The 21,020-nt window shown below is 38.2% G+C and overlaps 1 protein-coding gene across 6 annotated transcripts in view; it reads left to right on the plus strand.

Annotated features, from left to right (window-relative positions):
• The window catches only part of rock2a (rho-associated, coiled-coil containing protein kinase 2a), a 72,318-nt gene extending 51,335 nt beyond the window's left edge, over positions 1 to 20,983 (plus strand). For 2 of the 6 annotated variants that reach the window (XM_049481165.1, XM_049481166.1), the window contains 14 exons: positions 1,617 to 1,801; positions 1,925 to 1,994; positions 2,134 to 2,237; positions 2,340 to 2,526; positions 3,456 to 3,549; positions 3,690 to 3,784; positions 4,342 to 4,533; positions 7,271 to 7,439; positions 8,346 to 8,416; positions 8,526 to 8,614; positions 9,129 to 9,207; positions 10,489 to 10,750; positions 11,889 to 12,102; positions 13,187 to 14,379. In XM_049481165.1, coding sequence (XP_049337122.1) covers positions 1,617 to 1,801; positions 1,925 to 1,994; positions 2,134 to 2,237; positions 2,340 to 2,526; positions 3,456 to 3,549; positions 3,690 to 3,784; positions 4,342 to 4,533; positions 7,271 to 7,439; positions 8,346 to 8,416; positions 8,526 to 8,614; positions 9,129 to 9,207; positions 10,489 to 10,750; positions 11,889 to 12,102; positions 13,187 to 13,460 — 2,085 coding nt within the window. In that variant the 3' untranslated portion in view covers positions 13,461 to 14,379. Of the gene's footprint in view, positions 1 to 1,616; positions 1,802 to 1,924; positions 1,995 to 2,133; positions 2,238 to 2,339; positions 2,527 to 3,455; positions 3,550 to 3,689; positions 3,785 to 4,341; positions 4,534 to 7,270; positions 7,440 to 8,345; positions 8,417 to 8,525; positions 8,615 to 9,128; positions 9,208 to 10,488; positions 10,751 to 11,888; positions 12,103 to 13,186 lie in introns of all 6 variants that reach the window. The other 4 variants (XM_007247523.4, XM_015605406.3, XM_049481167.1 and 1 more) reach the window with 4 other exon arrangements.
• Positions 20,984 to 21,020: the final 37 nt, after the last annotated feature.

The raw sequence follows: 21,020 nt of genomic DNA on the forward strand, positions 1-21,020 counted from the left end.
TCAGAGCGTCGAGTGCTGACTGATCCGGTGGATTGGTTGAGCAGGAGAGCTCCAGGAATGCATTAAAAACGTGCAGCAGACACGCAGCTCTGCAAAAGATTTCCTGATAAGGTTGGATCCCTGGATTAATGAGTGTGTTCGGGGTTCCCAAGCAACAAACATTCTCTAGTATGTGGGTTTCCTAAACACACAGACTCTTAGGAGAAACTCTGCAGCTTCTTTGGAATTTGATTATTTTGTTTAGTAGACTTCAAATTCTCCTAAGAGATGATTTCATCAGCAGAATACAGCTGGAAAAAAAAATCCTTGGCAAAAAAACAAATTGGCATCTACAATGATTGCAGCATCCCTAATTCAGTCGACAAAACAGTTTTAGGTCATTATGGGATTAACTGTATGTTTTTTCTTTTCTTTTCATTAGACTTTAACACTTAACCCCTTAGACCATGCACGTGAGCCCACATTTCCCCTATAGTTCTTCACTCTCATATTTTTTATTAGGCCCTAAAAGAGAACCCTGTTGGTCTCCATAACATAAGCTAGTAGCTACCAAATAAAGCTTAATTAATTCTCCACTTAGAGTAATGACTTTAAATAAAGGGATTTTCAAAATTATGTTGTCATGTATATTTAAGGTAAATTCTGGTCTTTTATAGGTTATAGGTATGTTCCTTTACAAAGCGCCCTTTAGCCTATTCTAGGAATGCAAGACAAGATTGTAACGATATTAACAGCTCTGGAAACAAATAAGAGACGGCTTTAAATTATGAGTTTCTTTCATTTTTCCAAATTAAAAACCTCTGGAATATAATTAAGATGAAGATGGATGATCAAAATCCATCAAACCAAGCAAAACTGCTTGGATTTTTGCACCAGGAGTGGCATAAAGTTATTCAAAAGCATAAGAACATGCCAATATGCATGAAGATTGTGATTAAAAACAGGGTTATTCCACCAAATATTGATTTCTGAACTCTTAAAACTTTATGAATATGAACTTGTTTTATTTTTGCATTATTTGAGGTCTGATCTGAAAGCTCTGCATCTTTTTTGTTATTTCAGCCATTTCTCATTTTCTGCAAATATATGTTTTTAATGACAATATTTTTATTTGGAATTTGAGAGAAATGTTGTCTGTAGTTTATAGAAAAAACCAACAATGTTCATTTTACTCAAACATAAACCTATAAATAGCTAAATCAGAGAAACTGATTCAGAAACGAAAGTCTCTTAATTCTTTCCAGAGCTGTATATTTTTTTTATTTTAAATTTGAAATATATGATTGGAAATATTTATTTGACTGAAACTCACAAAAGACAATCCCCCTGAGGGTTCTGTACAGACCTGGCAACCCATAACCACATAACAAAAACATTTGTTTTGGTTACCTGTGCAGAAGTCTTGCAAGACACATTTTAATAATTTATTATGCTATTTTAATCTCATAAGATCTTGTTGCACAAGAGTGTATGTGTATTTTGTTACTTGCTGATACGGATGCAATGCCTACTTGGAATTAAGCAATAGAGGAGTTTTAGGAAATATCTGATACCAGTATTTATATGCATCAACTCTCTAACCTATAAGCACCATACTCTCTCCTCCTGTGCTCCAGGTGAAGAACCTGTCTCTGAGGATCGAGCAGGAAATGCAGAAGCGCAGCCTGACCCAGAATGACCTGAAGGTGCAGAACCAGCAGCTGAGCACACTGCGGACCTCAGAGAAGCAGCTGAAGCAGGAGATCAACCACCTGCTGGACATCAAGCGCAGCCTGGAGAAGCAGAACACTGAGCTGCGCAAGTAAGCAGTACCACATGTTTTTAAAACCATCTTCGTCTTCTTGATTGTCTTTCTGTCTTTCTCTCTCAATTAATATATCTTAATATCTTTCTCTCTTATCTCTTTCTCCCTCCTGTCTCTTAGGGAGCGTCAGGATTCTGATGGTCAGATGAAGGAACTGCAGGACCAGTTGGAGGCTGAACAGTATTTCTCAGTAAGACTCTTTAACCCTTAAATAACCCGCACCCTCCTGCTTATATTACACACTATGCAGAAAACATATTCTCAGAGTTCATTTAACAGCATCAATTGTGATTTTTTTTTGTGATTCTTTTTCTCTCCTGTGTGTATAGACACTATATAAGACCCAGGTTCGGGAGCTGAAGGAAGAGTGTGAGGAGAGAAATAAGCTATATAAAGACATGCAGCAGAATCTGCAGGAGCTACAAGAAGAGAGGTGAGCCCTGTGTGTGTGCATTGTGTTCACATGTAGTCTGCTTACCAGTCCAGGACAATAAATTAATAGCCCACTCCCTCCATGTGCGTGCTTATCTCTCAGGGACTCGCTGGCCGCCCAGCTGGAAATCACCCTGACAAAGGCGGACTCAGAGCAGCTGGCACGCTCCATCGCTGAGGAGCAGTACTCCGACTTGGAGAAAGAGAAGATCATGAAGGAGCTAGAGATCAAAGAGATGATGGCCAGACACAGGCAGGAACTGGCTGAGAAAGACACCACAATCAGCTCTGTGAGTCACACACACTTGCATCTATTGGACTCTCAATTTAGGGTGTACTCACACTAGGCAGGTTTTGGTTAACCCGTCGGTTCATTTGTTCCCTTGGTGCAGTTCGTTCATGCAGGTGTGAAAACAGCAATTGCATTCAAATGCAAAATTGTGCTGGAGCACGGTTCTGCCCCCTCCCCGCACCCTTGCTGGCCTGCACTCACACTGCATTTAAACAATCCGTGCCCGAGCGTGCTTACATCACCCACTGCTCAGTGGTCTAATCAGTGTTGTGCCGAATTCAGCATCCCCGCCATGAAAAGCACCCTCTCTCGGCAGCGACAGACACACTAGTTTTATGAGTATTATGGCAGCAAACGAAAATAGATCTTGTACTGATTTCTGATTTATTTAAGCATTTAAAATTTCTATTTTGCATATAAACTATTGATTTGATTCAAGAGAAGGTGGTCTCGGTCCAGTTCCAAACGAACTTCAGAGCAGTATTTAAGATAAATGGCTCTTGCGGTGCAGTTTAATCTGATTTATTAGCCAGACTATTATTATAGCTATAAACTAAAGCTATGCTATAGCTATGCAGTATGCAGTAATGGCGATATGTGCAGCATTCTCTGGGTGCGGCCACACAACTTTGTTTACTATGTGGATATGTGCCCCGCACATCCCATTTAAAACAATGTGTTGAAAAGGACCTTCTTTTCATACTTTCATTCGGTACTTTTTTGCTCCAGACAACTCTGACCACTCAAAAGAGCTTGTGCAGTTTATTGGGGCACAGTTTGATGCATTTAGTTTTTCGCCTGTGTGAATACAAACCAAACCGAGAGAGAAATGCTTCAAGTTATTCTTTGTTAAGAATAATGGACTTGTTAATGAGTCATGTTTAACCCTGAAACCTGTGTGTTGCACCTGTTTGTATGTGTGTGCAGTTAGAGGAGGCTAATCGCACGCTGACCAGTGATGTGGCGAACCTGGCCAATGAGAAGGAAGAGCTGAACAACAAGCTGAAGGAGTCAGAGGATGGTAAGGGTTTGGTATTCGGGGCTTTCCCAGCCGGTGGTTTCCACTGGAACATCTCACTCCCACTCAGAGAATGTTTTGTGTTTGCCTGCCTTTTTTTAGACCTTTTGTTAATACTTAAATATGTTTTTTTTTTTTAATAGATATGCAGAAACTAAAGGATGATGAGCAGTATATCACTCAGATGAAGCTGGCTTACGAGAAGCAGCTGCAGTCCGAGCGGACCCTCAAAACACAGGTGAACTACGGCTAGTGTAGGGTTATTAAGGTCTGTTGTAGAGTAGTGGATAATGCTGCCTGAACTGTGGCAGACTATAAAGAATTTGTTAGAGAGACGAATTCTCTGTATTTTAGATAAAGAAGCAGATCCGAATTTCTAATTTTGGATTTTTTTTTGTTGGACAAATTACCTGTTTCAACAAAATTCCTTTCTGTGAGGAATGGAGGTATCAGCACCCATTCGTACCCTTAAAAAGGCCTTAAAAATCCATAAAAAACAATTGTAAAAATCCCAGTTTTTTATTGGACTCACTTTTTTATGTACAAACAGTTCCATTTTTAAATGAATTAACCTCTAATTTATTTATTTTTTGTTGAAATATTGGTTTGTTGAAAATACAGGAATCCCAAACTAACTGTAAAGACTGTAAATTTTTTTGTAATTGCAAAAATGTTTTTTTTTTTTTTTTTTTTTTTCATTAAAAAAAAAATTCTTGATGTATAATTTGGTGTACCTTTGCATGTTCTAAAGTGTGTCTCATCTGTTTGTGTTTATTACTTACTTATTTAAACCAGGCCGTGAACAAGCTGGCCGAGATCATGAACAGGAAGGAGGTGCGTGGCGGCGGCAGTCGCCGTGGAAACGACACGGATGTCAAGAGGAAGGAGAAAGAGAACAGGAAGCTGCAGCTGGAGCTGCGCTCCGAAAAGGAGAAGCTGAACAGCACAATCATCAAATACCAGCGGGAGATCAACGACATGCAGGCGGTACTGACTGGAGTCCCACACACAGCTCTGATACACCATCACACTGATCAGTACACAGTGCTGATACATACATCACACACACCCCCACTATCACCCACTTGCTGTAATAGTGTCAGCTTTGTAGCAGACTAGATCACCATACTCTGCCTAACCTCATACCATCATAGTTATATGGGGAATAATGCTATATGTGCTATCTACAGACAGTACAGCTTACCGTATTTTTCGGGCTATAAGGCGCACTTAAAATACTTATTTTTTCCCAAAAATCGTCATTGCGCCTTATAATGCAGTGCGCCTTGTGTATGGATTTTGCTTGTGTTTACTGACCTCGATTTTTATGTGGTACACGGCGCTCTGTTGTGCAGAATTCCTCACCCACTCCAGAAAAAGATCCCCCTCTTGGGCTAGCGCGCGGTTACCTTTGACTGCCGTACTGCCTCTCGGCTGTGGTTCAGGGTAGCTAGTTTCCACTGTAGCTCCGTGGCCATAACAAGGTGCCGGTAAACTTTCCTTTCCACCCGTTCCGCCCACTTCTAAGTAAAGTTAACCTCTTAACACGCGCTGGCCCACCGGCGGGCCAGAAATATTTAATATTTCATAACTGGCTGTGTTTCTGAATAGTTATGAACAGTTACAGGTTCAATATAGACATCCAATATACCATTTTAAAGCTTAGAATCTCTGCTTTTGAGCTATTTGGCCTATTTAGCGGAATATCCTTTCAGAAAATAAACATTTAGGGCGAAATATGCCTTGGTTATGATTTTAATAATTCATAACTCTCATATTTGCGTTTATCGTTCGTCCATATTTCATCGAATGCGGTCATGTCATACACCATTCGAACCGTCTGGCTCTCCGGATTCCAGAACTGTGCTTTTACTGTAGGATGTATGTTTCATGAATTAGAGCTGCGTCAGAGCGCATGTTTCCAGTAATAAAAGGCTCTCCTTTTGTCCTGGGGTAACCTCCGGTCACTGCCGCCACCCACCGAACACACACCCGCGCTCAGCCACAGGTCCTACCTTCAAACGCGTCCAGACTAAAGAGAATCCATCAATCCAGTCTCCTGTAATCCACAGTTATATCCAAACAGCGCTGGAAATCACTTCATCCAGAAATGAAACTTATCCAATCTTTATCTCTGTTTTAAAACCGTTTTATTCACCGAATTCGGCACAACACGCTATTATAGTCAGAAGCCTTGCGGAGTAATGCGGTACTTGCTGTGCTTCAACATAATATTATGGTCTGTCGGAGCGTTGCGGCTACCGTTGTCAGGAGCGTCGCGGAGTAATACGTACTTGCTGTGCTTCAACATAATATTATGGTCTGTCGGAGCGTTGCGGCTACCGTTGTCAGGAGCGTCGCGGAGTAATACGTACTTGCTGTGCTTGTTGATTTATTGCTCAGAGATGTTGTTATTTTTCACAGATATTGTGAAGGATTTATTGCTCAGAGTTATTGTTACTGATATAAATAAAGTTTCATTTAGTGCGCCTTATAATCCAGTGCGCCTTGTGTATGGACTAACACTAAAAATAGACCGTTCACTCATCGTGCGCCTTATAATACGGTGCGCCTTATAGTCCGAAAAATACGGTAATTATACAACAGTTAGTTCCGTATGTAATTGGCTGAGGTGCGTTCTGAGTGCCATTATCAGCCGGTAATACTCTGTAACCAAAGCTCTCCATGTATCACTTCACCACATACAGGTAACAGCCAAACAGCGCAGCTACAAATGGAGCAGCAATAGAACTATTTTAACTTGAGGCATGTTTATAACCAAACAAATCATATTTTCTCATCCTATTTAACTCAAAATCTTTTAATAAACAGCGATAATGGAACTGTGGTATAATTGCAACAATACACTTGAGGTTTGTGCTATAATGTATAATGTATAATCCGCATACAAATGTGTGGACATCACATTTTGGCTTGTCTAGACCACAAAACTAAATTTTGCACTACAGGGACCTGGTGTCCTCTTATGAGGCAATTATACTATATAACTAGTGGTGGAGGAAGAGTTTAAATACGTTACAGTAAATGTTTGTTTTTTATTTTATGTCTTCTTGTTGAAGCAGCACATCAAATGAGCCATATTGCTCAAAGGGGCACAGTTGTTGTGTCTACCTTTGTTTTGCACTTTGTTTTACCAAAAAATGGTGCTGTGTTCAGGTACAAATTAAATGTTTTGCACATCATTACTAATTACGACTTCATTGTATTCTATTCAAATATAAAACTAAAGTCCTCATATGTAGACATAATTTTTCTCAGAAACGACATCATGTAAAAAGATCATTCTTTGTTTTTACACTAATCAGGTGCAAATTAGCCCAAATAGCAAAGAGAAATAAAAAATGCATGCCATGCAGGAGTTCGGGTCTTAGGAGGTTAATAATGGGCGCATTCTTCTTCCATGTTGCACTGTTTATTAACATCATTCACTCCCTATGTAAGCTGTAGGGGTGAGTTCTGTTTCCTACACATTTAAAAGACTCTCAGAAACTGGAAAAAACCTGGTACAGGAAGAGTCACGTCTGGATGACCCACATGGCAATAGCTTTATCTTTTAGCTCAGCTTAACAATGGACTAAGTCCCAGTTTTAGTAGTGAAGATAAGGTCTGAAAGGTGAAGTGCAGTGATGAAGTCTTTGCTAAGACGATAAGTGTTTCCTTGGTTGTTAACAGTAACAGTAACAGTCTGTCTCTTTTTCTGCAGCAACTGGCGGATGAGTCTGTAGTGCGGGTGGAGCTGCAGATGGCTCTGGACAGTAAGGACAGTGATATCGAGCAGCTCCGCGGCCTCCTGAACTCCCTTAACGTCCACTCACTCGACTCGGCCAGCATGAGCAGCGGCCCTGATTTCGAGACGGATGAGTCACTGCCAGGTCTGCTCTACCACCCCCACTCTACCTTCTGTTACACTTTCATCAGCTCACTGCCTTTATTTTATTATTATTATATATATTTTTATAGATTTATATATTTTAGTTCTACTGACGTAAATAAGTAGCACTTTTATTCAACAATTTACAATACATTTATTTAATTGCTGAATGAAAAAGTAATATACTCTGTGTTTCAAAATATTTTAACTATACTCATATGTAGTAATGGCCAATTCCTATATAATTAAATGTATATGTACTTAACATAATTAGAAATTATTAATTTATTTAGAATAATGGGACAAGTTTTTGTAATCATGATTTTTTTTTTAACAGCTCTGCATATCAAATATGCAAAAAACATCTTAACAATCGCTAAATAATCCAATGATTATCCATAAAGTCAGCATGATTTACATGAAATGAACTTCATGCCGCATTGCTGAGTAGCATCACAGCGTGCTCGGAGGAAAGTGCAGCGACTCTGTTCTGATATATAAGCTCACAGACGCCTTGTGCTGATTGACATCACCATAGGAATGATGAAAGGGAAAGCACCACCTACTCACCTAGAAATTCTCTTTCACTGTTTTCATTTTTGTGATTTTTCTGTTTTCTTCTTATTTCTTCTCTCCACCACAGATCAGTTCTTTCCTTCCTTCATTTCCCTCCTGTTTCTGATCATCCTCCTCTATTCTTCACTCCTAAGTGTCTCACTGTTGACCTTTAGAACACCCTTCACCGCTGTACAGGTCTTGTGTGTGTCTGAGTCGTCTGTGTTGTTCTGAATTAGCATGGTGTGAGGTGTTTCTCCGGTTAGTCTGTGGTTTGGAGTCTGTGAGCCTGTTTTGGAGAACACAAGTTACAGGAAGCTGTGATGCTTAATGATTGTGTTTCTATGTACAGAGACCAGACTGGAGGGCTGGCTGTCTCTGCCTGTGAGGAACAACACCAAACGCTTTGGCTGGGAGAGAAAGGTGCACTGAACTACAGTCCAATTTTTTTTATACTGCAGTTTTGTGGAAGGCATTGAGTGCAGGTATCAGCTGCAGGATTACGGGTGACGTTTGTTTCTTTCTCCTGTAGTACGTTGTGGTGAGCAGTAAGAAGATTCTATTCTACAACAGCGAGCAGGATAAAGAACACTCCAATCCATATATGGTGTTGGATATAGAGTGAGTATTGTACAGTATTGTACAGATTACAACACTTTTTAAGCAATGGATCTGGCCAAAAATGCTACATATTCTGTGTTCCTATTGGCCAGTTTCACAGAAACCATAGAACCAAATCTAGTAACAGTCCAATTACAGTGGAGAGGGTGATGACAGACCAAGGGAGAGAAGGACAAAGCTGCTCAGCCCTTTTTCATTTGCTTGTAGCTCCATCTGTTTGTTACATTAGGTTTCATAATTGGATGTAATCGAAAGGGCAGATTCTACTGATTCAGTGTCTGTTGAGCCCATAAGGTTAAAGGGTGAAAAAACAGAAATCATTTTAAAGATTAAAAATGCTGATTTAATTGGCTAAATTTGCAAATATTACTTAAGGATATTGATGTTTAATATCTTATTTATGACATCATTTGTTAATTTCCTGTTTTGACATTGTTTATGTAATAAAACAATTGATTGCAAATTTTGGATTTATCTTTCTTTTTGTCTCATGTCTTTGTTTTTATTTCCACAGTAAACTCTTCCACGTTCGTTCAGTCACACAGACAGATGTTTATCGTGCTGATGCTAAAGAGATTCCCAGAATATTTCAGGTATGATAACGGAAATCCAACCCCTACTTTTCTAGCTAACTGCTGGCGTTCTTCCCGATGAGTCTTCATGGGTCTTAGCTGTGTTTGCTTACATTCCTAAGCAGAGGGTACATACTTGCATTCCTCACTCTTATAATGTAGAAATAACTCAACCACTTAGGGTTGTTTTCCATGTAATAATGGAATACTTTTAGGATATAGTAACTGTCATGCGATCAATGTACATTGAATGATTTGATTTATAAGCTCATAATCTATTCTTTTCATAATATAACAGTAAAATGACATGCTGCCTCACTGCCTTATGGCATTCACACAAAGATATGATGAGTGTATATGTATTTAACAAAACACAAGTGTTATTCATCAACTCATAGATACAGTGTTTTATTTTTAAAGTCAAAACTAAGAACCATGGAAATTTTGGTACGATTTTGTCTTCAGATTACATTTTATATGGCAGACATCGGGGGAAAAAGCACTTTTATGCACAATCTCGGTTTTATTTTAAAAAGGAGGTTTTTGGACATGACTTAAATCTATATAGTTCCGAGACTTGATTACCTGAAGCTACAGTTATGTTATCAGACAACATTTTTGGGTGGATTCAGATTTTTTCAGTTCTGTGTGAACATGTATAATACCATCTTCTCAGATCAGATTTCAGTCCGTTTATACATGGTCTTACATCTGTCTTAAATATTTATCAGATTTGTGAGTATGCATAAATAGATGGTTATGCATAAATGTGAATGGTTAAATTGAATTTCATGCATCTTTTTGACTGTAGACATGCATTTTTTGCTGTCATCATTACCCAGAGCCATCAGCACAACAAAATAACAATAGGAAAAGTGTGCATAAAACATATCAGTGAGTTTGTGTGCTGTTTTAGGGACAGATAAGCTCACATTACAGACGGATACAGACCACCTAACATTTATGAATGTGAACTCTCAAAGTCTAAAAATCGGAATTGCATAATGAGGTTTGTAATGTGAACGCAGCCTAAATAAATCGACAGCACTTACTCCTGTAACTCCTGTGTTAAACCACTAAAATAACAGTTGCACAGTGTTAGCAATGCACTTTCATTTTATATATAAAAATGATTCCAAGCTCTGTCGCACCTCCACTTCAGTGCAGTCCTGTCCATTAAGAACAGCATTAGCACCCTTAAAACCCACCAGACCATTCCTAATGCACTTCTGTTATCCATTAAGGCTCCTCAGAGCTTTCTGTCTTTTTCCTAAAGCCCCAACTGTCTTCTCTTCTCCGCAGATCTTATACGCTAATGAGGGTGAGAGTAAAAAAGAGCAGGAGCTGGAGCCTCTACCCATAGGGGAAAAGTCCAGCTACATCTGCCACAAGGGCCATGAGTTCATCCCCACCCTCTACCACTTCCCCACTAACTGTGAGGCCTGCACAAAGCCCCTGTGGAACATGTTCAAGCCACCTCCAGCTCTGGAGTGCCGAAGATGCCACATCAAGTGCCACAAAGACCATATGGACAAGAAGGAAGAGGTTATTGCACCATGTAAAGGTAAGAGAAATTAGTCATAGTTCAACTGCTCAGTCTACTGATTTCGTGGAATCAAGGCTCTCTTTTCTGCCCAGATTTGAGCTGGTAAGGCTTAACCAATGCTAAATATAAGTCTGCACATAAACTCATACAGTCTGGGATATTAATAAAGCTAAACCAAATGCTGAGCTTTAGCAGGATTGGGATAATCTGTGGTCATTCAAATTACAGGTGAGTTTAAATCTACCTTCAAAATGTCAATCAAAATTCAAATCTACATTCATTTAAATGATGTGATTCATATAAACCTGAGATTGGTCTTTAAAATTAGGCAACATACTTCACAGTTCCTAGACATGCCATAGTTTTAGAGAAGCTAATATTACTGAGTTAGTACATTTTCTTTCTCATTATAAGGTACTAAATCCTGCTAGACTAGTTAAACAAGATGTCAGTAAATATTATATGATTTATATCTCACTCGTGTCTAGCAAACAAGTTTTCACAAGTTTTTTTATTCCACATTCCACATGCCATAATTTTAAAAATAAAATAAATGATAAAAAAATAATAAAAAGCTATTTTTCAAATATTATTTTCACTCTCACTCAATGTTACTATAGCCTGCTAGAGTAGTTAAACAAGTTGTCACTCATTTCTAGTAAATTCATATCTCACTCGCGTTTAGCAAACAAGTTTTCCATTCCACCTTAAATGCAGTGGTAGTTACAGTCAGAGTAAAAGAAAATCAATCAATTTTTAATACTTTTTTTTTCCTGACCCAAGTGAGTGTTCACATTGCATACACTACTGTTGTGTTATAAACATTAAATAATAGTGATAAAAACATTTAATAGAATTTTCTTAGGTTAATTTTGGGGTTATTTAATAATGGTAGGTTGAGAGTTCCTTGTACAATTACAGTAATAGTTCTCTGAAAATCTCTTTCATATGAACAAAACCTGTAATTGTAACTGACCTATTCCTAAATGAATCGATATTGAATCAAATCTAATTAAATTGGAAATCAAATTGAATTGGGACCTTGTGAATCTAAATCTAAACTGATCTATAAATTAGTGTTGATACCCAGTGCTACTTTAGATGTTTTATACTCCCTTTTTGAGCTCAAGAACATTTTATGTTCTTCCTTCCCCAGTGAACTACGATGTATCTACAGCGAAGAACCTGCTGCTGCTTGCTGCATCTCAGGAAGAGCAGCAGAAATGGGTCAGCAGGCTCGTCAAGAAAATCCCCAAGAAGCCGCCCGTGCCAGAGGCAACCCACCGCTCCTCTCCACGCGTCCCAGTTAAAGTTCAGGCCAGCCAGTCTCTGAGGAGACCCAGCAGACAGCTACCAGCCAGTAAACCCAGGTAAGAATGGTCCACAGGTTCTAGTTGACATAGGGATTTTGTGTGTAAATGTATTTTATGTTCTTCAAAATTTGTATTGTATTTGTTTTTCTCATAATTAAGGCTGTGTGTTTTATGCTGACTACTGGTCCAGTTCAATCTTTGAGACTTTTTAACTTTTACCTGACTGAATAATCTAAATAACCTTCATAATAAATGGGGCATAATTTGAGGTTTGTAATTGTTTAAACTGCTATGACACACATCAATTATTAAAGGGCCCATATCGCAGAAATCCTATGTTTTTTCCCAAATTGGAGTTTTACATTAGACATAAACACTGGTTCCAAAATATACCTTTCATTCCACAGTCCATGTATGAAGTCTGCAAAAACATGTATATGTTTATGCATATGTACACTATATGGACAAATATTTTGGGACACCTGCTTATAATTTTTTTCTTTCAGAATCAAGGGTATTAAAAATATTGGATATAGGTTGAAAGTGTTGGATAGAGCACAGTAATCCTTGAGAAAAAGTTGTATTGCTCCACAGTTCAATTCCCTTTTAGACCATGCCGGGAATTATGCCAATAGGTCAAACCCCACCAGAGTCCCACCCACTAAATCAGTTGAAGGTCTGCCATTTTGGTCTGCTGGTTGAGAACCTCAGACAGTATACAGTAGGATTATCCATGAGATTTCATCAGACTGAGGGATCTGTACCTACTGTCTGTGGCAATTGTATTGGTATTTCAATAGCAGTTAAGCATAAACTAGCTGCTTTGCCACTTGTTTGGACACGCTCAGCATATACCTGGCGTGAAAGAACTTCATGAACATGTTTTGTATAGCCCATAGATGTATTTTAACTTGTGTAAAAAGAGATATAATATGTCCCCTTAAAGCAATAATGAAGCTATATATCCAAGAAAAAGTTGAGTTATGGGCCCTTTAAAAGAAATGCTAACATGGCTAATGAAAGCTAATTGGGATTAGTCGCATAATGCTAGTTTGGGGTGCCTTGCACATTATTCGGCACATTTAAGACTTGGAATATATTTTGGAACTCGTTACGTAGTTGAACTCTGTATGACACACAGGGCTGCGCACAACTCTAAGGAGCCTACAACGCCCCCTCCAGGCAGGGAGAAATTCATCTACCACAAGGGTCATGAGTTTATGCCCACTCTCTACCACTTCCCCACCAACTGTGAAGCCTGCACTAAACCCCTGTGGAACATGTTCAAGCCTCCCGTGGCTCTGGAGTGCCAGCGCTGCCAAATCAAGTGCCACAAAGAACACATGGACAGGAAAGAGGAGGTCCTGAGACCTTGCACTCCGGCCAGATTCAACCCAGAGTTTGCAATTGGGTGAAAATAGCTGGATGAGGAGTTCAAGCTTCTTTATAGTGCTAACAAACACATTCAAAATGAACTGGAGCTAAAAAAGAAAAAAATAAGATGTTAGCCCATGATGCCTGCTGTGGATCATATAGTACGAGATGCCATGATTTCACGATGCCTACAAAATTTCTACTTTTTCCATATTAAAATCTTCCAGTATGTACTCAAGGTATTAAACATGGAAGCCAAAATAAGTGAAGCTATTTAATGAAGTAGGCTATCATCCTGATTCATATACCTATACCTTCAAAATGGCCATCAGTGCTTCCATAAGCTCCAGTTCATTTTCCATACTTTACACTGTGAAAACGCCTAATTTAATGGTGCGATGATAACCGCCGAGAAATCAGCATCCATGGCATGTACTGCTAACATAACCTAGACCTGCTTAGTGTGCAGTTCAGCACGACTTGAAATATACTGATGCACTTTGAAAGGTTGAAAGGTAGATGTAGATGCTAAAACTGCATTTGAAGGCTGTGTAACCAGATATGCAATCATGCTTTATTCAATTAACCCATCAAACACACTCCCAGTATTTAAGCTTTTTTAATTTGGACTAATTGTTTAAAAACTCTACAGTCATACAGCCTTCAAATTCTGTTATTTACATGTCCATCTCTTTGCCTTTCTGATTCTGGCCTGACCCTAGCCTGAGCTTTGCCAAAGATGATTGGGAGATGGAATAAACTGTTGAATCCTCCAGCAGTTTAGCGCCTTCTACTGGCACTGGCTTGATGCAAGAGGGTTGGGTTCCCCTCTCTGTAAGCTTAATCTTAGCACTCTTCCTTCCTTACAGGGCTCTAGATGTTGGCAGCGAAGACTGGCATTGGGCTTTGGATGAGGTTGATGATGCTGATGTTGAGAATGCGTTTAATTTCTGAGGAGCATGCAGGGTTCAATCATGGTAACCGCTGGCTTAATGATTGTGAATGTTCTTTCGCTTGTGGTGGGTTGTGGCTGCCACTGGAGCAGACTTTAGTTCGTCTGCTTGGTTTGGTGGGTAGAAATGGTATCTGCTGCCAAGCGGGAGATGGAGAACTTGGCAGACGTTTGTGGACGCTGCTGAACCTTTTTAAACATCCTCTCTTTCACATTGCCAGACTCTGTTACAGTCTGGTTGGATTTGAAGGAATAATCTGGCTGGAAATCAGATTTATAGTGTTTGATTTGATCTTATGTGAAATGTTGTCAATCAGCCAAGAAATACCTGTTTTTTGCCCGAAGTTTGCTTGTTTAGCTACATAAAAGCTAATTTAATGCTAACAGTAGTAGTAAGCAATATATTGATTCATCTGGTGAACCAGTTGATTTATCCTAATATATTGTTTATCCTAATATAAGTTTTGTTATAATCTTTGTACCAGTATGTAAGAAAAAATAAGAGCAAATAACTATTTGAAAATCAACATCTTAACTTAGCCCATTAGCCTAACATGCACTAGCCTTTTAGTTAGCAATAATAATAGCTTAAAGTCTCCAGTTGTCAGCTGGTACTGAATCATAAATAACTGTAATATTTGCTAGTTGTTTTTGTTTTGCCAGCTGTGCACAAATATAAATGTATTCAATGCAGTTAGCATGCAAACTCAAATGAACAGTAAACGAAGAGCATACTTACCGATATGCTAACACAGCTACTAAAACAGTATAAACTCTAATTATGCTAATTAGATAACATATATAATAAATATCTGTAATAGTTGTGGCAGGAATATAGAGCTGTGCTTATATCAGTTCATTGTATTCTGACACATCATATGAAAGTTTATTAGCAATGCTAATTAGCTAGCTAGCTAACTAGCATCTTGGAAATAGCATATCAAAATAATACACACCTCAAATTACCTCAGAATAGTCTCAAACTTCCTAATGTGGTCTGTGTTGATCAATTATTAGTAGTAAAACAGACTAATCAAACTCCATTTGATTTTAAGATGCTGCTACTGATGCTTAGCTCTACTTCAGACTGTTTTTCTAGTAAGTAGTAAAAATACAAATTTAGGAACCACATACTGAAGTATGTTTAAGAGTACTGAACAACTCCACAAGGTTTCAGAAGAGTGTGTGATGATTTAGGCATGCTGGTTTACACAAGTGTCACACATTAGCTATGTTAGCTTTTTAGCTCCTGTACTAAACTAAAGGAGCAACCAAAATGTGTCTTGGCTGATGGGACTACATCCGTTCTAAAAGTGGGAAAGGAAAAATGTAAAAACTGTTTCTTAAAGAAACACATCTTACACTCCATATTTGCATTGCATTCCATTTACCGTATTTTATAGACTTTAGATTTTATATAGATTTTATAGTGCAAAAATAAATACGGTAATATGGTTGCTCTGTTAGCATTTTTGTGCTAATGAAGGAGAGAATGTTTACAAAAATCTGGGATATTGGCCTTCCTTTCTATCCGCCAGATTTTTAACCGTTTGGCTTCTAACCTTCTCACCCCAGTTCCCACAGGTCACAATCTCCAGATACGAGACGAGAGGACTCCAACTGCCTTCTGACTAAATGACTCTTTTTTTGTTTTGTTTTTGTTTGTGTTTACATTTGTTTGATTTGCTTGTTTACCAAACTTTTATTTATCAAATTTGCAACACTATGTTTACTCCTAGTTGGACACTGAATATTTAAATATAATGTAAAAAAAAAAAAGACTAAAATATTACATTTTAGTACGATTGTTACTTGTTACTTTAAGAATAAAAGTTTGTGAACTGGAGTGTGTGTGTGATGAGCAGGGCTGTTACAGGCATGTTGACTGCGCATGCAGGGTGTGTGTGTGGTGGTGTGTGGTGGTGGAGATCAACCCTTAGAAGTCTGATGGTTATTATAATAATTTCCCTCAGTATTTAAATTAAATTTGGGTGTTATACAATATATGATTTGATGTACAAGTTAAACGTTTGTACACACCTTAAATTCCCCTTTGTTGCACAGGATAAGTTCATCAGAGTTACCAGCTTCAGAAACTGCAAGTTGACAGCTCCCCAGATAAGAGCACCTACATTCTTCAGAGTATTTTGGTTTGTTTCTTCATAGCCTGGATGACTTTAGCATTAATTTACAATGAAGGAGAAAAATAAAACATTAAATGAGAAGGTTTGTCCAAACGTTTGACTGTTACTGTATTTTAAAACATTTCTTGAACATTTGCCTTAAAATAATATGCTAGAGGGAAGTACATGCTAGCTTTAAACCTCCAGGCACTGGTAGCATTGTCTCATAATAGAAGTTCTAGTTATTGGAAATTTAAAATTACTAATGGGGCTCAAATTGTTACAGTATATGGGTTTGTTTATTGTACTCTTCAGTACTTGATATACATGCTTAATAAGTGTGTCAATGTCAATTACTGAGATTGTAGGCCATAGACTGTGTATAAGAGTGGACTGGGCGACTGAAGTTAAAAAGAAAAGTCTAAATGTCTCATACACCCTCTGGTGGCCAATCTTCTAAAATTGCCGGCTGGGTTCTTTCAAATTTGAAAGCACCTCCATGTTAATAACCTATTCCCAGTGTTTTCTTTTACAATTAACAGTAGGAGTTTTTTTTATTTGATATTTGATCATATTTACAGTGGTGTGTTGATAAACAGATCATCTTAAACATGTACAGTACCAGCTAAAAGTTTGGACACACCTCTTCTTATTCAGTGTTTTCTTTATTTTTATAATTTTTACATTGTGAATTTAATACTAAAGACTGTATTAAAGCTATACAGGGACACATGCATTATGAATTATTTTGTAAACAAAAAGTGTTAAACAAACCAGGTTATTTTTATACTATAGGTTCTTCTAGGTAGCACATTTATCTTTGAGGACAGATTTGCACACTCTTGGTATTTTAATCTCAGTGTCTTCATGAGGTAGTAACTGGAACAGTTTTTTCAGTGTTTTCAAGGAGTTCCTGGAGGTGCTGAACAATAGTTACTGCTTTTCCTTCAAGCTGTGAAGCTCCAGCTCATCCTAAATCACCTCAAATCATCATCTTAGTTCATCAGGTTTAGATCAGGGGATTACTGTTTACACATAATCCATATGTCCCTTAATTGTTTTTATTGTCCTTAATTATTAATCTACAATGTAAAAAAAATAAAGAAAGAAAGAAATACAGGAAAATGTTTAATGGGAAGGTGTGTCCAAACTGGTACTGTATTTCAAAATAATAAAGGGCATATTGATGTATATACAGACTTAGTGTGCACTTGATTGAGCCATCATGTTGTGTTAAAGTTAAGTTCAGTTGCTTTGTGCACAGAGAGGTAAAGGGTTTCACTAAGCGCTATAGACAGGATCCAATTGCATTCCTAGATTTAATCAGTGCTGGTAATAATAACTGTGACCTCTAAGGGTTAAACGAGTGGTTCCTGGTTTTGGTTATTAATGTTAAAATATAAATAAATATATTTATAACTAACTCTCCCTCTTTTTCCTCCTCTTTAGCTAACCTCACTTTGGGAATGTGGTGTAACTGCGTGCTGAGGTGGGGTCTCCTCCTTTCACAGCAACTAAAGACTTGCGGTCGTAATGTTTTACAGAGTTTTTGCGAATCCAAAATAGAAAGAATGAGGGATGCACGAGTGCTGTTTTTTTTTTCTTTCTCGTTTTTTTCCTCCCTGAACGTTGCGGCGTAGGAACTTCTCTGGTTTTCTCTCTTTTCTGCATCAAGAGCTTTTCAGAATAACTGCGAGACAACTCTTCAAAGCTCATATTCATCTGCATCAACAGAATCAAAGCTCCTCCTCCTCCTTCTTCATCATCATCAACCAAAAAATAAAGCACTTAACTTGGGCATCGCCACTGTGGACCACCAACCGAAAGAGAATACAGGCTGTGGAGGAAAAACGCGATCATGTCCTTTTAAATGTTCCTGATAAAGCACTGTTTTTCCATCATATCAGCTGGACAAACATTGTCCAGAAAAGTTTTTTCTTGTGTGTACTTAAATATGTGTAAACATCATACATTCAAAAGTATTGGATCAGAGAGGAGGCCTGAGACCCAGTTGAATCTGGGCTTTTTTCAAACATTATCTGCCATAATGTCTCAAAGAATGTGGTTTTGGTACTGTACACTACACTGTCGGATAGAAATTGCCACTAAGCGCAGTTTATATATACGTATAATATATAAATGCACTGTATTCCCAGAAGTATGTAGACACCTCTTCTGACTCCGTTGCATCCATTGCAAGTGAACACACAGCTTAATCACAAAAAAGCTTGGCTGGAAGGGTATGAAGCCCCTCAGCATTCAGCTCTCTGGAGTGATGGAGCACCATCCAGTACCTTTGGGATAAGTTGGAGTGGCAGAACTATTGACATCTAGTGTAAAGCCTTCCTTACAAGTGTGAAGGCCGTTACTGCTGGTAAAACACGTGATTTAAGAATAATTACATCACAGGAGGTGTCCACAAACATTTGGACGTATAGCGTATATGTATGCGAAGTCACAGTCCACTGTTGTGATGATTACCATGTGGTGTTTCTATATATTTATATATATATATTTCACTGTGGAATCTAGCGCATCCATCAGACTCACGCCGCTGGGACTGTATTCATGTTTACTCCCCCGTACATGCCTTAATCTCTGCACCAGTGCTCCACGGTCACCAGGGTGCCAGGTTGACTCTTGCGTGATGAATGTAAAGCTGAGATGACCGACAGTATTGTTTGTAGATGCAGGTTTCATATCTACGAAGACGTCAGAACAATCGCAGACCACATTTTATGATCCTGGGAGGGGAAAATGTAAGTTGTAGAGGTCCAATTTCATATAAGACATGAAGATCAGCTCAATCTTAGCAGTCAGTGAATCAAGCTCAAAGAGTTGAGCATCACCCTTATCTCAACAGCTGTGAGAATTGCTCAGTCCAGGCTCCATCCATAAATGTGCTTTTATAGATATCTTACTGTTGCTAGGTTGGACAAGCTTTAAAGAACACTGGTAATACTACAATTCAATTGAGTGACAAGTTCACATGAGAAATTGTAGGTTTTACTCATTCCGAGTCAACAGGATATATTTCCTGTCTAAACACACAGTATCTCCAGGTAGTTCCCCGGGCGAATCTGCATGAATATTATAAAGATATTTTCAGCAACCCCTGGAATTTTTCACACTATAAGGAACACTATTAATAAACGTCTATTTTCTGGTCTGTTTTCATAATTAAGGCGCATTTTATGCAACACTAGTAACTAGTAGTAAGAAAAGGGGTGTCGCCATGTTTTCCTTCTAAATTCAGACCAGCTAAGCTAAGTAAACTAAAACGTAATTCTTAAAAACAAATACATCAGATACATCAGACAAGTCAAACGAGCATTGGATGTTAATCTACATGTTTTTTCTCCTGAAAACTGTTTATTTGGGTGAGTAAAGTGCTTCCGTTTATTTACAGTAAGCTTAGATTTACAGATTTCCACCAAAGCTGGAGCATTAGCATTAGCGGCTAACCGCTAGTGGATAGAAGATAATGCCACCCAACAGAGCTACACTGAGGAACCCTGAGTGTTCCAGTAAGCCAGGGCAATATTAGCTAGCATTTCATCCCACTTAGCTTGTTTTAACACAGTAAACACACAGGCTACAGTCCGATATATACTTACCTCTGAACAACAAAATGGCATGTTCCATAAGTGAATCTTCTTAAATTCTTGAGCAAACTTGAGAAATTTATAGTTAATTAAACTTAAAGTCGTGTGGGTTACTAAACTCTGCAATCTCAATAAAACATGCAGTGATATATTCATAAAATTACCTTTTAAGCGCATCTGAAAATGAATCTTCATATTCCATTTTTCCCACTTCACGTTTAAAAATTTGAGTGTGTTGCCATTTTTTTTATCTTGTCCAATGTAGCAATAGTTTCCATAAAAGAATGCGCTTGTGGGTGGAGAATGGATTTGAACATGCTCTTCCCATGCAGTATTTTGAGTGTTAAGTTGATCTGAAAAGCGATGGAGTAAAAAATAATTTCTCCGAACTTTAATTCTTTATGCACCTGCGTCCTCCTCCCCTATTCGAGACAACCTTGTGGTTTGAAGTGATCTGAGTATTTTTCTATAGAGTTCAGCTGAGTGTCTGTATGTGTGTGTGTGATTGTGTGTTGCGTGTGAGGCAGGGAGTGCACTTGTGCCGTGAATGTGTTCCTTTTACTGTACTTTTACAAATCTCGTTTAAGGCACGATATATAGAGAATATACACCGTATATTTGACATGGCATCATAAGTCACCTGGTTTATTTATACTGGCCTGAGCACTTTTCATCTTAAAGCGCAATGTCCAGATCTGCATGTTTTATAATGCTGTATTGTTTTGAAAGTAGAATAAAAAAAATAAAAAAAAAACATATGTAGCCTTTGTGGTTTTGAAGACCCTGTATAACATTTGCTTATTTTTGTAAAACAATAAAAAGTAATCTGTTTAAATGAAATATAGCTGTGACTGTAGTTATGAAAGTAAAGTTTTAATATAAAACCTGTCTCCTGTGTTTTTCACCACCACCAGACACTCT

The sequence above is a fragment of the Astyanax mexicanus genome, chromosome 7 (genome assembly GCF_023375975.1).
Source record: "Astyanax mexicanus isolate ESR-SI-001 chromosome 7, AstMex3_surface, whole genome shotgun sequence".
NCBI classification, from domain to species: Eukaryota; Metazoa; Chordata; class Actinopteri; order Characiformes; family Acestrorhamphidae; genus Astyanax; species Astyanax mexicanus.